General features: G+C 39.1%; 1 protein-coding gene across 2 annotated transcripts in view; it reads right to left on the bottom strand.

Moving 5' to 3' along the window:
* The window catches only part of LOC5577230 (Ig-like and fibronectin type-III domain-containing protein 1), a 643,389-nt gene that overhangs the window by 13,891 nt on the left and 613,354 nt on the right, over positions 1 to 16,144 (bottom strand). For both annotated transcript variants that reach the window (XM_021851413.1, XM_021851414.1), the window contains 7 exons: positions 8,110 to 8,699; positions 7,550 to 8,050; positions 7,027 to 7,485; positions 6,723 to 6,969; positions 6,476 to 6,654; positions 5,920 to 6,416; positions 5,359 to 5,806 (listed from right to left, as the gene is read on the bottom strand). In XM_021851413.1, the coding sequence (XP_021707105.1) occupies positions 5,359 to 5,806; positions 5,920 to 6,416; positions 6,476 to 6,654; positions 6,723 to 6,969; positions 7,027 to 7,485; positions 7,550 to 8,050; positions 8,110 to 8,699 (2,921 nt within the window). The remainder of the gene's footprint in view (positions 1 to 5,358; positions 5,807 to 5,919; positions 6,417 to 6,475; positions 6,655 to 6,722; positions 6,970 to 7,026; positions 7,486 to 7,549; positions 8,051 to 8,109; positions 8,700 to 16,144) is intronic.

Raw genomic sequence — 16,144 nt, 5'->3', positions numbered from 1 at the left:
CAATCAAGAAAGGCAAAAGCGGATTGGTTTAACGGCAACAGACCCGGCAACAAATAAAGGACAACGATTGGCAAGTCTGAACCCGAGCATGTTGGACTCCTGGTTCGCGACCAACGGAATGCTGGCGTGAACGTGGTAGCTATCTAGGAAATGCTCTGCCCGAAAACCGGATAATGTGAATTCCGAGCGGTGAATCTTATCACCAACACTTTATTCAAGTATCACATCTTCTACTGCAGTGGCGACAGAGCAGAACGTGGAGTTGGCTTTATAGTGATTGGGAAGCAGATGAAGAGAGTTATTCGCTGGAAACCGGTAAGCGACAGAATCTGTGTGTTGACAAAAAAGGGAAAGTTCTTCAACTGCAACCTAACCAGCATATATGCTCCAAACAACGATAAGCCTGATGACATGAAGGATACGTTCTATGAGAACATAGATAAGGCCTACGGAGTGTGCCCAAAATAAGTTGTCAAGATATTCATCGGCGATGCAAATGTGCAGATCAGGAAAGAAGACTTCTTCCAACCCGTCATTGGAACGGAAAGCCTCCATTCTGTTACCAATTATAACGGCCTGCGGCTAGTAACCTTCGCTGCTGCAAGAGGCATGGCAATCAGCAGTACCTATTTCGCCCGAAAGAATATCCACAAACACACCTGGCGACACCCAAGTGGCGATGCCTGCTCCCAAATAGACCAAGTGCTGGTTGATTGGCGACATTTTTCAGATGTCATGAATGTCAGGACCTACCGAGGCCCTAATATCGACTCGGATTATTATCTCGTTGTAGTTAAAATTCAGACGCGGTTATCCAGCGTCACGAGTTCCAGAACTAACAGAACGCTGCGTCTCAATTTCCAACGCTTGTCGACTGATAGGATAGTTGCACAGTACCGCTAATGGCTGGATGAGCAGTTGGGAAGAATCAACGTTTCTGGAGATACCAACAGCTTGTGGGACCCTATCCACTAAGCTGTGACAGTAACGGCGCGAGAAGTGGTTGACACTGGTCAACAACGAAGACGAAACGACTGGTCCAATGAAGAGTGCCAAAGAGTGACAGACGTGAAGAATGTCACCAGAAGCTGTATACTGACAGAACAGCGAGCTGAAGAACTGTACGGCTGCTGGGAAGGACGAGATCCCGGTCGAGCTTCTCAAGCACAGTAGTGAGCAGCTTTACCAGTCGATCCACCGATTACTTTTGAAGGTACGGGTGGACGATGAGATGCCCACCGCCTGGTTGGATGACCTCATACGACCAATTTGCAAAAAAGGGCATATACTGGAGTGAGCTTATTGCAGAGGAATTAGTCTGCTGAGTGCGGTATACAAAATACTGTCGCGCGTTTAACAGACTGAGACCACCAGAAGAATCTGTCTGTCTGAAGATGGTTGTCCGTCGAAACTAATTGGCTGATACGTGCTTTGCTAGATGATTCTAAATCAAGTGTTCGGATTGCAGACGAGGTGTCAACCTCATTTGTGACGTTAGATGGATTGAAGCAGAGAGACGCACTTTAGAATTTAAGGTTCAACCTTGCACTCTAGGGTGCTTTTAAGAGCTCTGGCGTGCAGAGAATCATCACACGGTTGCACATGCTCCTTGGTCTTGCGGACGATATCGACCTTATTGAAATCGATCGCAGGTCAGTGAAGAAGGAATTCGCGCGTCTGAAGAGGGAGACAGCAAGGTAGGTCTGACCATCAATTCTATCAAAACGAAGTGCATGGTTGCATGTAGAGATAGAGGTAGACATGGTGGTGTAGGTGCTGAGGTAGTGCTTGATGGAGATGTGTTTGAAGTTGTTGAAGAACTTGTTTACCTTGGAATACTTTTGATATATGACAACGACGTTTCACACGAAGTGAAAAAACGTGTTGCGGCTGCGAATAGGACCTTTCACGGACTACATATCCATCCTTGGTCCCGCAACTTCAAACAAAACCAAAATTCGCCCTGTATAAAACCGTGATTCTTCAGGTGGCTCTCTACGGGTACGAAGTGTGGACGTCGAAAGAGGCAGACCGGAATGCCTTCGGTGGTAAACTAGCAAATGGTGTGTGGCGCACATTGGCGTAGGAATAGGGGGGGTTTGGGTGGCCTTCGATGAATCGCGCGACAACCGAAAGTTTAATCGTCAGGCTGTCGATCAAAAAGTGTCTGTTAGAACTAGCTTCTTGTTGTAGGGTAAGTGTACCAGTTTTGGCCACCCTAAGGAAAAATATTGTTTATTTATGAATCAAAAGACCTTTGGTTACTGTCAACACATCAAACGATAGCTTTCAGTCCATGCTCAGCAGGGAAAATATAAAAACTAATCAGAAACATTTTTTTTGTATTAAAAATGGTGGTGGCGAATACTGGACCAATTGCACCAGTATTCGCCACGATTTTAATTTCGGTTCCTGAATTCGCCACTTACGTTGATTTCTTATGGAGGGTGGCGAATCAGGAACAGGTGGCGAAAAATAGGTGCAAAGGAGCAAAAATTTTAAGGAAAATGATTTTTTTCTATTATTTTCTGAGAAAATTTTGCGGTTTCTAAGAATGTTTCCGTATCATCTTAAAGCAATTTAACGAACACTAAACAATTGGCAACCATATATGTAGTAAAACGGTATAAAATCTGGGGTGGCGAATAACTGGTACATGGCGAATACCGGTACACCTTCCCTATGCGATAAGCGCAATTTTTTTTTTTGAGAAAAAATACCTTGGCACAAAAAAAGCGCCAATATCCTGAAAATTTGATTCCCAAACTGAAAAGCAGTATATTCACTGCATTCTGATTTCCATTTTTAGAGGATACCCTGCTCGAGGTGTTCGGTGATGATCCCTTATGACAATTCACTATAGAACAGTGTCAAATTGTCATCAAAACAGACGAAAAACAAAGAACAAAGCAAGCTCGCTCACAACCGTTTGTCCTAACTTTTGCGGATAGGGATACAATCAAAAGCAAAATTGTCATGACAATCGCAGGGCGCAACATTGTTGCTATCTTTCCAACTCGCGATTACTTAGTTATTTTAAACACGAAACCAACTTTGTTTTATGGATGCTGTTTGATAGTGTGTCAATGTTTACAACACGGAGAAAGTTCTCGAAAATTGCAATGCGAAGCCCAGAAAATCACTGCGCACTTGGTTATCGATCATTGTCATATTCCTTTCAAGTGATGATAAACTGATGTTGCGGAACAGAATTGTTGTAACAAGAATAGGAGATGACAATGCCTTTGTTGCTGCGTGAATATTGACGTGTGACGTTTACACACTACCACCATTCGTTGAACGGTCGGCCAAACACACCAATTTTAGCATTGGGCATAGATAAATAAAAATGGAATGGTGTTTGTATGTCACGAAATAACCTAAGAACGAGTCAACGGATTTACCTGATTCTTTCCCAGTTAGGTTCTTGAAGTGTTCCGACTTGATTATGTACCAAAAAATCGAAGAACTTCCCATCAAAATTGACAAAAAAACAGAGGTAGAAAACTGACACTTATAATTCTGTTTTACATTATAGAACAGCCTACTGTAGTACAAAACAAGGTTTGTCGGGTCAACTAGTACAAAATATTTCCTAAGATATTTGTTACAAATACTTTTAGTAAAAATTCCATCAGTTTTAACACCAGTCATTTTCAGACAAAGAAAAAAAAAAACAATATTTTTTTGTAGTAAATCCTACAAGGACCACTTAAACTTTTCTGTAAGGTACATTGTCGACAATCTTCAAAAATCATAATTCTTAAATTTTACGACAAGAATTTAGTCATTTTTCCGATTTATATTCAAGCTGCAATTATTCATACAATTATCAACAAACTTCTTTCAAACTTTTTTTGTATGTGTATCTCTAGAAATCTGATATGGAGCAATTAGTAGAGGAATTTGTGAAGCAATCTCTAAAAAAACATTGAGATATTCCTGGAATACTTTTTGAACCAAAAAATGGATAGTGAATAAATTTTTAAAAGTTGTTCATAGAAGCATCCTGAGTTTACCATTCGGAAAAAAATAGTTATTTCTAGAAAGAATACTTGATGAAACTATTGGAGAACTTTTGAGAAGTTCATGAACAAACTGCAAGAAATTTATAAATAAAATGAAAAATTTCTACAAATATTTCGCGATTTATTGAAAAAGAAAATCTGTGAAACGTACTTGGATAAATCTCTGGTAAATATTTCTGAAGAATCTTAGAGAAACAATAGTATATTTCTATAAGAAATTCTACAAAAAAAAAAAAAACTCAGAAAATCGGAGTATTTTTGCGTTAGAGTTTTTAAAAGAATAGTTGAACGTATTCTGCTAGGAACTTTATAGGATTGTAAAATTTTTTTTTAACACTTCTTAGTTGGGCATCTTTGAAAAAAAAAAAATGCTTCGAGAGAGTTTTGAAGGAATACAGGAAGTTGCTCCTTGATTGTAAATAAATCTAAAAAATAATTATCTGTGAGAAAATGCACTGAGGAGAGCTTCTCTAAGAAAATTGAAATTGACGATTATCAATGATGTGCCGCGTAATGAGACAAAATAAGAAATAAATACAATTAATTCAAATCTGTTAAAACTACGAAATTTGTAAAAACCGTGATTATTGCGACCCACATTAGTTCTGTGAAACAAGTATTTGCAAGGCACCTCCAAAAAAATCCTAGCTTCGCCAATGGTGGCGCAGATGTATGAATCAAGAGTATAAATATGAGAATATTATCAAGCGTGTAATTACGACAGACTAGAGTGGGCTGGTCACTGTGTGTAGTGTGAATATTGGAATTGAAGAATTGCAAAAATAATATCCAGTAGAGAGCCAGGTAGATGTAGGCGACTTTGTGGAAGACCACGAATGCTCGCTGTACTGAAAAAGATGGAACTCTACAATACGCCCAACAATGGCGTAGCACTACGCTGTAGCCATCAAGGTAGGTATTGGTAATGCTGAAGACCCGTACTCAATCTTAAAGCGCAATTGTAGTCGAAAATCGGTGAAAAAATCTCTTTTACGTATTCGAACCCGAGTAAGTATTATCCTGTATACTGTAACCTCAATAAACGGACTGGATCAAGGGTTTGTAAATTAAATTTGTTCATTAATTGAATCGGTTCGTAAAACAAGGTTTAGCCTTTTGTATTCTTTTTGAAAGGATTTAATCTAAGGAAATATGAATTTTTACAATTTATAAGTATGTTAAACATATTAATGGTTTATGTGAATCTCAATCAGGCTAAAAAGTGTGCAATTCAGGGCGTCCAATAATTCATAGGCATCGTATCGATTCCATTCATGTATCCTCGACCTCGAAAAAAATAGAAATTTAAGTATATAATTGCACAACTTACCTGAACATGCTCGACGTTCATCTCGCGCAGATAGCTCGGGTTTTCGAAGGCCACTCCCCCGTTGGCCTGCTTCTGGCCGATTCTGCGCTTCTTCATTATCACAAGTGCTGCGATCGCCAGAGCAATCGCCAAAATGCCAGCAATGATTCCACTGATCACTCCAGCGTTCGATGCCTGCGAAGCCGACGTGATGTGGTGATCGCCCAGGGTGAATCGCAACGGCTCCGACAGGACCGATGCTCCGAAGTGATTGCCGGCCTTGATTACCAGCTCGTACATCACGTCCGGTTTGAGTCCTTCCAGTTTGATGCTGGTTTCCTTGGCATCGAGCCGACTGGTGCCCAAGCCGCTGATCACATTCGACAGGTTGTCCGACACTGGTTCCAGATCGTGCCAGAACACCCGGTAACCTTCAACGGTGTGCGGGTTCTTGACCGGTGGTTCCCATCTAATGAAAACATAATCAAATAACAAATTGTAGATTTTTTTTTATTTCTAAGATGTGCAGGACAAAATGTTATGTACATAAATAAAAGTAACGATCTAGATGATGACACATACCGGATTATAGCTTCTTCATCGTTCAGAATTTGAACCTGCAGATTCTGAGGCGGTCCCGGCAGACGCTCCCTATTCTCTTGGAAGCATCCCACAATGGTTCTCGTATGCTGCAAGGCACATGTACCTGGTGGTGAAATTGGTTCGCCACGGCACCAGTTCAAACACCGTCGTGGAATATCTTTGGAAGCGCAACAACCTCGGTGATCGGATCCATCGGCAGCGCACTTCATTAGCTTGTCGAAGTCTACAATGCATTCCGGTCGATCGATAACACTTTCGATGTCGATGTAGAACGAACAGGCACTCATGCACGCGGATGACACGTTCTGCATCACGCAACACTCTGAGATATTGGTCGAAGCCGCTGTATTTCTGATGCGGACTGACACCGCTCGGGTCGATGAACCGAGAGCGTTTTCTGCATGGCAGAAATAGTCTCCAACTTCCTCGGCCGTTAGTTTGTTGATCGTCATGGTCATCGTGTACAAGGAAGAGTCCTAGATGAAAAGTAAACCATAACATTCATGATCGTTAACTCAAATACAGATCAACTCACATCAACATCGTTCTTCATGGACATGTCGAAGTTTCCACCCTGAATAACCGGGACTCGACCATCGTGATCGCGCCAGAACATAGTCTTCGGGATAGGCCGTGCCCGAACTGTGCACTTTAGATCTACGGATTCACCTACCGATGCAACAGTAATTCCAGAAGCCTGGATACGTGGAGCGACTGCAATTAAAACGGTGAACGTTGTTAGCATACATTTGGGAAGATAGATCTTTATCTACAATACTTACAACTGATGTTAACTTTCTTCGAAGCCTGCATTGGAATACCGTATCCGTTGTCAGCATAGCACGAGATATGTTCCATATCGATTGTAACGTTGTGAATTACAGTGATCATATGTCGTGACGTATCTTGGCGGACCAGATGGCCTCCAACGTACAGTGATATTGTTGGAGCCGGATTTCCCAAAGCCAAACATAGAATTGTCATTGAACCGCCTTCGGAAATTATATCCGACGGATGTACGGTTGGGGGCTATAGAAATGGTAGAATGTTAATGAATTATGGTTACAGTTTGTCACATCTACTTACATCAACGAAAGCAGGCAGTGCCGGATCAGTCCAGGCGACCAAGGTTTCCGATGGCAAACTAGTTCCCTTGGCGCCTAGGGCTACAACGTAGACGATGTGTTGAGTGTTAGGTTGAAGATTGGCGATCCTTACGCCCAACAAACGAGTATCGATCACCGTGAAATTGTTCGCAACTTTGTGGATCACTCGATAGGTGATGGTTTCGTGAGGGTGGGAGAACTCTGGTGGTTGCCATGCTACGTTAATCCACGTGGCACTGTGAGATGAGACGGACAACGAATGCGGAGGTGAAGGAGCTCCGAACACTGTACTGGCCTTGTCCGTTCGCGACGTGTTGATCAGAAGCATGGATGACGGAAGCGAGGTACCGTGAAGACCACGAGCGATCACAGTAATTCGATATAAGGCTTTTGGTTCGAGGTTGTTCAGTTCGATGTCGGTTTCTGTAGTGTTCACCTCCTGTGGAATAGTGATTATAGATCTTGTCTTGATACATCTAATAAAATGCAAAAAAAAAACTTACATTCTCCAGCTTGATAATGGTTTCGTACATGGTCATGTTATCAACTTTACCGTACTGAACCACGTAGTCTATCTGCTTGGTATCGGTATTATTGACGTCCGTCTCTGAGGGAACCCATGCTAGCGAAATACTTGTGTTGGTAACAGATGTAACGTGCAGATCTTCAACTGGGGGTGGGATATGGCCAATGCCTTCCTCAAAGCACTGTATGATATTTCCGGCGTACGGCAGACAATCGGCTGGAGATTGGGTAATCACTCCTCGACATAGCGATTGACACTTGGGAGGAACAGCTCGTCGAGCGCAGCAAGATGTGTGGTCACGACCACCAGCACTACAGCGGACGATGGTAGCGATTTGACCTCGACAGGTATTTCCAAGTTTTTGTAAGTCGGACATCTTAACGTCGTAGCTACACAGAGGAGAACATTGCGGTAGCAGTCCAGAAGCATGACAACAAGCAGTCATGTTGTAGGATGGGGTAGTGACTTCTGCTTGGCTCTGTTAAAAATGAACTCAGGTTAAAATTAAAGTCCCAAAATTGAACACAAGTTACAAACCTCTCGTTTTGTCTGGAATACAAGTCGCGGAGAAGGTCCTCCCTTTCCGTGCGCGTTAACCGCAACCACAAAAGCTTCGTAGTACTGTCCAGCTTCCAGGTCTTCAACGATCACTGGCGCTTGCTCCTTCTCCAGAACAGCGTATTCTTCACCACTTCCCAGTCGTCTATAATGCAAGTGATACGAAGTTACCGTATCTGGCAGAATCTTCGGCGGCTTCCATTCCAGCACAACAAAATGCGGCGCAATCAGTGGAGCCTTCAGTTTCGATGGTGGTCCCGATAACACCCCATAGCCCTGCAGCAAACAACTGCTGTAGTCGGACATGTACTGCAGGCACTTAAAGTAGTTGAAATTGATTGCCCGAACCGTTCCGGAACAGAACGGCAAACAGGCATCAGGAATGCCACGTGATTTACAGCACGGAGTGTGGTCGATTTTGTTGGCCAGGCAGGCAAACGTGATGTTTGCCCACGGCGCGCACACCATCAGGTCCGGAACTTCCGTGAAGTCTGCCTTCACCGGGTCGCACATCTTATCCAGACAGGTACGGTGGCTGACACCATTCTTCATGCAGCAGCCGCGGACGTCTAATGAAAAATCATAGAAGAAAAGTGAGCTCTGGTAGGGTTCTCTATGTGGCAGGAAAGCAATGTGATGTAGGGTAAATTGTGTTTAATAGGTATAATGTGAATATTTTGCATATTCATAGTTAAATGGCAGAATTCATTGAGTAAGTGAAACATTGATAACATAAAGACCATGCTCATATGTGATAAATATTCGTTTTTTACGTACGTTTACATACGTTTTACGTAAAGGTACGTAGAAAATAAGAAAACAAGGTTTCAGATCAGTGTAACGAGTGCTAGGAGCGATGACCCTTATTCGCTATCATATACGATTGTGTTCCCTTATTCGTTATCGTATACGATTTTGTATTTACTGGGAAGTTAGTTTCTAGGAATCACACTATAGATTTCCCCACGCATATCTCAAGAGATTTTTGGGCGATTCCTGAATATGTTATTAAATAGTAAACAGTAATCAAACAGTGATTCAAATTGTTGTTATGTCTCAAGCTTGTATATGGAATAATCTCCGAGGAAGCATCCTTGCATGAATTCTCAAAACATTATTCCTGGAATATCTGAAAAACAATACAGGATTTCTTGGAGATATGTTTTGAGCAAATGCTGTAGAATTCTTTTAAATACATGTTTGCAGGTATCTCTGGAGGAATTTTTGGAATGTACAACGAAACCCTTGAAGAATTCAAGAAAAACCTGGAAAAGTTCTTGTTGAAATATTTTGAAAATCTGTTCATGGAAATCCATTGTTTTCAAAATAAGAAGAATTGAAAATTAGAATTTTGAATTTTAGAAGACATTTTGAATGAAGCTGTTTTTAAGGCGTAACCGTCAAAATAGTTGATTTTCACTACTTCAACATACATGTAGTACAATTCCAAATTTTGTTACCACTTTAAATTCATTACAAGTGGTGAATTGTAAGAAAAGGAATTTGACGACATAACAAGTAGAACTCGTTAAAAATAGGGAATACAGTGCCATACCAAAATCCGTACAGGCCCAGAATCCGTGTACTTAATACAAAATGTTTATTAAAATAACACTCCTAGCACTGGCAACGATTGATTTTGAATTGTCCTAGTAATCCTTTATTTATTCACAACTAGGTGAATATAATCAAGGTTCAATCAGGTGCTTCAACCAAAGACAAATTAAAAGGTTTATCAGATTTTAAAAACTGTTTGTAGCTACCACTCTTTGTTTTTGGCTTTTTGCGGCTATAAAATTATGCTGGTGTATCTAAAATAGGCGAAAATCTTTGAAAACGCATATTGAAATGATGAGGTGTGCATTTGTCCAGAAATGAATCCTTGTTTAACATTTGACCCGAACGATTATGTAATTCGTGGTTGCTTATGATTCAAATTGTATTTTAATCCCCAAATGATTTGTTATGTGGCATTGTTGATTGACGCACTGGTCTAGTAAATCCGGATTGTTTGAATATCACCAAGACTTTATTTGCCCATTGCCCATTTCTTACAATACAAATGACCAGGGAGGTCAAATCAGAAGAGATGAGTGATTCGATCTTCCGGTTGAGTAGAAATAACTAAGCCAGTCGGTATTTTTTTTCGCATAAATGCAAATGGAAACAACTCCCACCCCATCAAATCAAAAGTAGGTTAATGCACAAACCCCTAGAATTGAGTGAAATGAACTCACTTTTGAGTACCTACATAGCAGAAAAATTTGCTCCTACACGGAGAAAATGTAGGGTAACCAAAATATACACTATGAGGGTCCAAAATGTATTGGTGTGTCCAAAATAATGAAAAACAGTGCCTCGCAATTCAATTATTTTCGACGTTTTTTGGATCCTACATGACCGTGAGGGCATTTTTATCATGTAGAGGAAGCATTTTTATCATGTTGAGTAAGTTTTACCAGGTGCTTCAAGAACTGGAGAGCGTGGGCCAAAATCGAAGTTGGAGGGACACTGCCATGGACCGAGTAATTTGGCGCAACATCGCATTGATCGGGGTTAAACTCAACAAAAATAAAAGCAAAACCAGGAAAAAACATGCACTACAGGATCGTAAGCATTCTTTGAATGAATATACGTTAGTGCATGTAAGAAATATTATTTCAAACATTTGAACTTATAATCAAACATTTAAACTTATAATGCATAAGAACGCTTGAACCTGCAAAGAAACAATCGATTGTGATAAGCTTCATAATCAAATGCAGTGTTGGGAAAAACTCAATTTCTCATAACTCACGCTTGAGATTTATCATGCGTGAGTTGTCAATCACGCAGCTCAGCAGTCAAAAAATCATGGATGAGTTGGCTCACCTTTTTGACTCATTGTCTCGTATTTCCACGGTTTACTCACACACGGCAATCATTTCTTGTTAGTCTGGTAAAATTATAGTAATCCTTTCTAACGTAAACAACAACATTCGGGTTTCACGAGTTTTGCGACTGAATCATTTTTTACGGTTTCAGTTGATTGAGTTGCTTTGGCATCAAAATCTCAAGTGTGAGAATTGCGAAACAGATCACTAATGAGTTTGCTCTCACGGGAGAGCGTATTGATTGAGATTTGAGTGTGAGTCTATCAACACTGATCAAATGTAATTGGAAACATTCTGAGACAATTTTAGGATATTGAAATACAACGTTAACGTAGTCAAAATAAACTTTTTTAATAATTACGTCTTCAAAAGGGCGTAACTTAAAATTTCTTCTTATTTCGAAAATCGCTTCAGAGGTGTAAAACAACTATATGTATAAACTGACGTTAAAAATGTTGATGGTTATTTTTTTCTTGATAATAACACTGTTTTAATTAATTATGATCGTGGTTTACGGCTAACCAGCCGAGTGAAAGTTTAACAACTACCGAAAAACTAATCATTGAATATATTTTGCAATTGGATAAAGTGGGCAATTTGATGTGAAATTTGCGAAAAATCTACACGTCTAACTCGCGACTCCCTGCAATGTCCCTGCATTCTGTCCCTGCAATTGTAAAATATATCTGTGTACTCTATGTAGCTATTAATGAAGAATTCGTTGTGAAAATACAAAAAAAATATCAGAAACATTTCTTTGGAGGAATCTTTGCAATAATGACAGGTAGAATTCTTGTTATAACTTGTGAGAGAATTCCTATGTATTCTTAAAGTAATAAGTGAAGTAGATCCTGGAGAAATACATGAAAGTTCTATATTGGAACTTATGGATAGAGTAAAGCTGGTAAAACCTTTTTAAAGTATACCGGGCAGAATTTCTAAAAATATTTTTGGAAGAATCCCTGGAGCCAATCAATGCTTTTAGATATTCCAGAAAGAATCTCTGGAGAAATTCTTGGGGAAATCTTTCGAACATTTTTTGTTAAAGTTTCTGCATCCAATTCTGCCCCATCTTCTCCTACATTAGATGCTAGAATGGCTTACCTCTACCTCTATCATCGCAGAAAAAGGAAGCGAGAGCACTGAGCAAAAAGCTCGCCGAAGAGTTTTACAGCCATAATCTCCATAAAATTATGAGCCAAAGGAGGCGAAGCTTGAGTCGCGAGGTTCTCTTTGATGTTTTCGCTCCAGTTATTGCGATGAGTTACGGGGCGGTGCAAGCCGGCAAGTGAAGAGTCTCCGGAAGAGTTATGAATGGATGATGTTCTTTTCGACGTCGTTTTTTCTATTTCTCTGAGGAAAACCCAGAGTGTGCCGGGATGCATACGGTAATGTTGGAGAACGGCTAAATGGATAGGTGTGATGCACCCCCGATAGCTCAATAAAAAGCTCATTTCCAACATATTACAACTCATCGGATATGATGTAGATGGTTATTGTATATGCTTTGTCAGGCTCACTTTAGCTGGAAATGTGGAATTAGTTCTTAACAAGAAAACGCTGTACTTGTGCTGTTTCGTTATATAAGTTTTATGAGCGTCGTTCCCAGGACCAACAACTGTCGGAAGCAATTTAACAGATTATTGGTTTCAAACATGCAAAATGCGTTTCACACAATTTTGTGGCACGTTGAGAAAAGTTGTTTTTACGTTTTCTCATGGTACTTGTTATTTTTTACAGTATCGGTTGCTGACATTAAACTTTAAAAATTATTCAACTTCGCGTAATATTCTTTTCTTTGAAATAAATAAAAAAAAAAACAAATATGACTTTCAATTTCGAGTTTTAATCAATATTGAGACTCACACATATACGATGTGTTGCAAATAGAATATTAAATTGTGAAGTTTGAAAATTCACCAAGTATTCTCAATTAAGAGAACGTTTTCGAAACTCCAAGGAGAACTGATTTGGAAGAAATGAGAATTGTTATTAAAAAAATCAAAATATGAACGCCCATGGCTTAGATGTAGCCCAACGTACCTATCTCTTGAATATTTTTGTTTGACACAAGCTTAACGTGTATGGATATCTGCCCAACTCAATTTGCATCGCATTTATGGGAGGAAAAGCCCAATAAAATGCCAAAAAGTTTTGGCATTCCCTCGTTGAGTTGACCACACTCTGTCAAATCCAATACCATTCAAAATATGTACCAACGAGCGAAAAATGTCCCAACCAATATTCATCAAACGATGAAAATCGCTAAATTATTTATGGACGAGGAGAATATCCCCCAACGCATATTATAAAACGGCTCACCAGTCATGAATATTTTGTCATCCATCCGCGCGAAGAGCGGCAAACTCCTACACACTTGTCTTTCTTCCATGGGGGTGGAGAAAACCCTTATCCCTGGCGAGCACTTTGCAAGGATTAGTCGGGAGATTTATAAAATGCGTTTAATTTCCACGATGAAAGTGGCAAATGTTGAAAAGCAAATTGCCGTTGCCGTCATCCTCGTCGTCGTCGCCAGGACGAAAAACTTTCTGATGGTTGACATTGCAACTTGTGGACGCGGTTTTCGGCTTGGATTGAGAACACCCATTCCAGGGCTATTTTAAAGCGTCGCCATAACGAGTGGCAGATTCTCCACTGGTCAAGCAATTACATGCCTAAACACATATACAAACAATTAATGAAAATGTATGTACTTAAACTGTTTATGCGAAAACAGTTTTTGACATGGTTGGATGGTTTTCCTTTTCCGGAACTGCACTTTAATTGGATTAGGAGAGATTTTACGGCTGTAAACTACTTATTGGTGCTTAAATATTTATGGCAAATTTTACAGCGACGGGACGTTGGGGGTACGATGATTATATTTAATCGTTAAAGCTACTGTGTGCTTAAGCTTACATTGAAATGTGTTGCTTTCAAGGCTGCCGAAATTATTTTGAGTTATAAATGGTAATGATTATCACAACCAAACTTTGAGTACGACTATCCAATGATTTACTCATTAGAAAATGGAAACCATTTTCTGTTATTTGGCAAGCACAATGAAAGGGTTCAAGGAAGTTAAATAGAAGTCGTTTGGTTTATTGATTGTATATAGCGCCGTCATACTTTATTTTGTACAATACTTGTGGAAAAACCTCACTTGTCATACAAAGCAACAGCATGGTTTTAGTGGGAGCAAATAGCGTGACAGCTGGAAGGTTAAAATGGCTTTTTAACTCCAAATCTCCTGTAATATGTTCAGGGGCGATCCATTAATTACGGAAGACAATTTTGGCGGTTTTTAGATCCCCCCTCCACCCATAGTAAGATTTTGTGTATGAAAATTAAAAATAATTTGTATGGCGCGTAAGAAATCTCAAACCCCCCTCCCCCCATAAACCCTTACCTAATTAATGGACGACCCCTCAGTTGTAGGTACGCCAATTATTCGCTTTCATCGAATTCCATTGATGATGCATGGAGATGCATGGGGACGCATGGTAGCTTATAATTTCATAACCTCTCTCCAATTACACGGTAAAAAATGCACGTTTGATTTGATGAATTGAACTCTCACTTAGGGTCCGTCCATAAATGACGTAGCATATTTTAACTGATATTTACACCCCTCCCCCCTCGTAGCATTTAGTCACAAATGCTGATACCCCCCTTGGAAATTACGTAGCATATCAAGCACACCCCCTCCCTACCATTTTTTTTTATTTGTTTTCCTCAGGGATTGAGCTAAACCAAAATATTTGAATTTAGAAATTCAATACAAAGTTGAAATTAATAACTAACTGAAACGTAAGGATAATCTGACGAATAACAGTTTGATATTACCGAATAACAATTTGGTATTACCGTAGCGCTTAAAAGTAACTTGGAAAACAGTTTTAAACAAACTTATTTCCTGTTTATGTTACATAATTTTGGTTTCTGATTTCACATAGGCTAAATTGTAGTACTTTTGCAAAAATGAAATCTTTGCTTGGATTGATGCAGCTAACTGTAACGTGTAAGGGTACACAATATTTTATAATATATTGAATAGAAATTTCGTTTGTTTTTTTTTTATTATTCGTTGTTAGGAACCAGATTTCAATAAATATTATCAACAAAATACCTTAAATTGAAATGTGTTTTCGTCTTTATTATCCAAATTAAAATAATAGCAATCGGTGGCCAGAAATAGAAAAATAAACCATTGTAATATTAAGAATGTTTCGAAATTCTTAGCGATCATTATGCTAATTATTCATGTTTATCAATATTTCAATTACACAAGCTATAATGAAACAATTAAATAATGAAAAAATATCCTTCCTTTATTTTAACGAGTGATTAGGAAAATGAATAATATGACAATTTCGATAACACTCGATTCTGAGGTCCTCATTAAATCCATCAAGAGAATTGATATATCAAAACAAATCAATAATTTGATTAAGTGAAGATCTCCTGCAACATTGAACTAATAATACATGGTATAAATATCTTATTTTGATGTAATATTTGCCTAAAAATATAAATAAAACGGTTGAAGCTGCGTCTTGTTCACAAAAGCGAAAACAATTTTCTTCAAGTCTTTAAAGTATAGATTTTTCTATGAATTTATTCAAATTTCAATTTATTTATTTTTAAATAAATTAATTTAGACACGAATACAAAATACCTAATATTTACATAATTATATAAGGCTTTATAACATTTGTTTGGTTGCATTTATCAAGAAAAATTAAAATTTGTTAGAAAATTTTTGATCTTGCCATATGAATGTTTGAAGCTGAATCAGCATTTTATAACTTAAGTGTATAAGTCAACTAAAAAGAAGTTTAACAAAAAAAATAATTGTATGTCATTTTTTTTCAGCGCCTGTCTTTTTACCGACGTGATTCGAAATGCTACGTCCACTAGCTATGACCCCTCCCTCCTCCTCGTCACACATCGTCACAAACTCGTGAAGCCCCCCCTCCCCCCTAAAATGCTACGCCATTTATGGGGTCGTCCATAAGGCTAAGTAGCTCGTCATTCGTTTTGGCAACAATGATGACTTTTCAGCATGCATTTCAAAGTGATAAAACTCAGTCTTGATAGTTTATATTGACTTGAAAAAGAATCACTGTACGCGCTAACAT

Source organism: Aedes aegypti, chromosome 3 (genome assembly GCF_002204515.2).
Source record: "Aedes aegypti strain LVP_AGWG chromosome 3, AaegL5.0 Primary Assembly, whole genome shotgun sequence".
NCBI classification, from domain to species: Eukaryota; Metazoa; Arthropoda; class Insecta; order Diptera; family Culicidae; genus Aedes; species Aedes aegypti.
The sequence above is the reverse complement of the archived record's forward strand: the minus strand, read 5'-3'. Positions and strand labels throughout refer to the sequence as shown.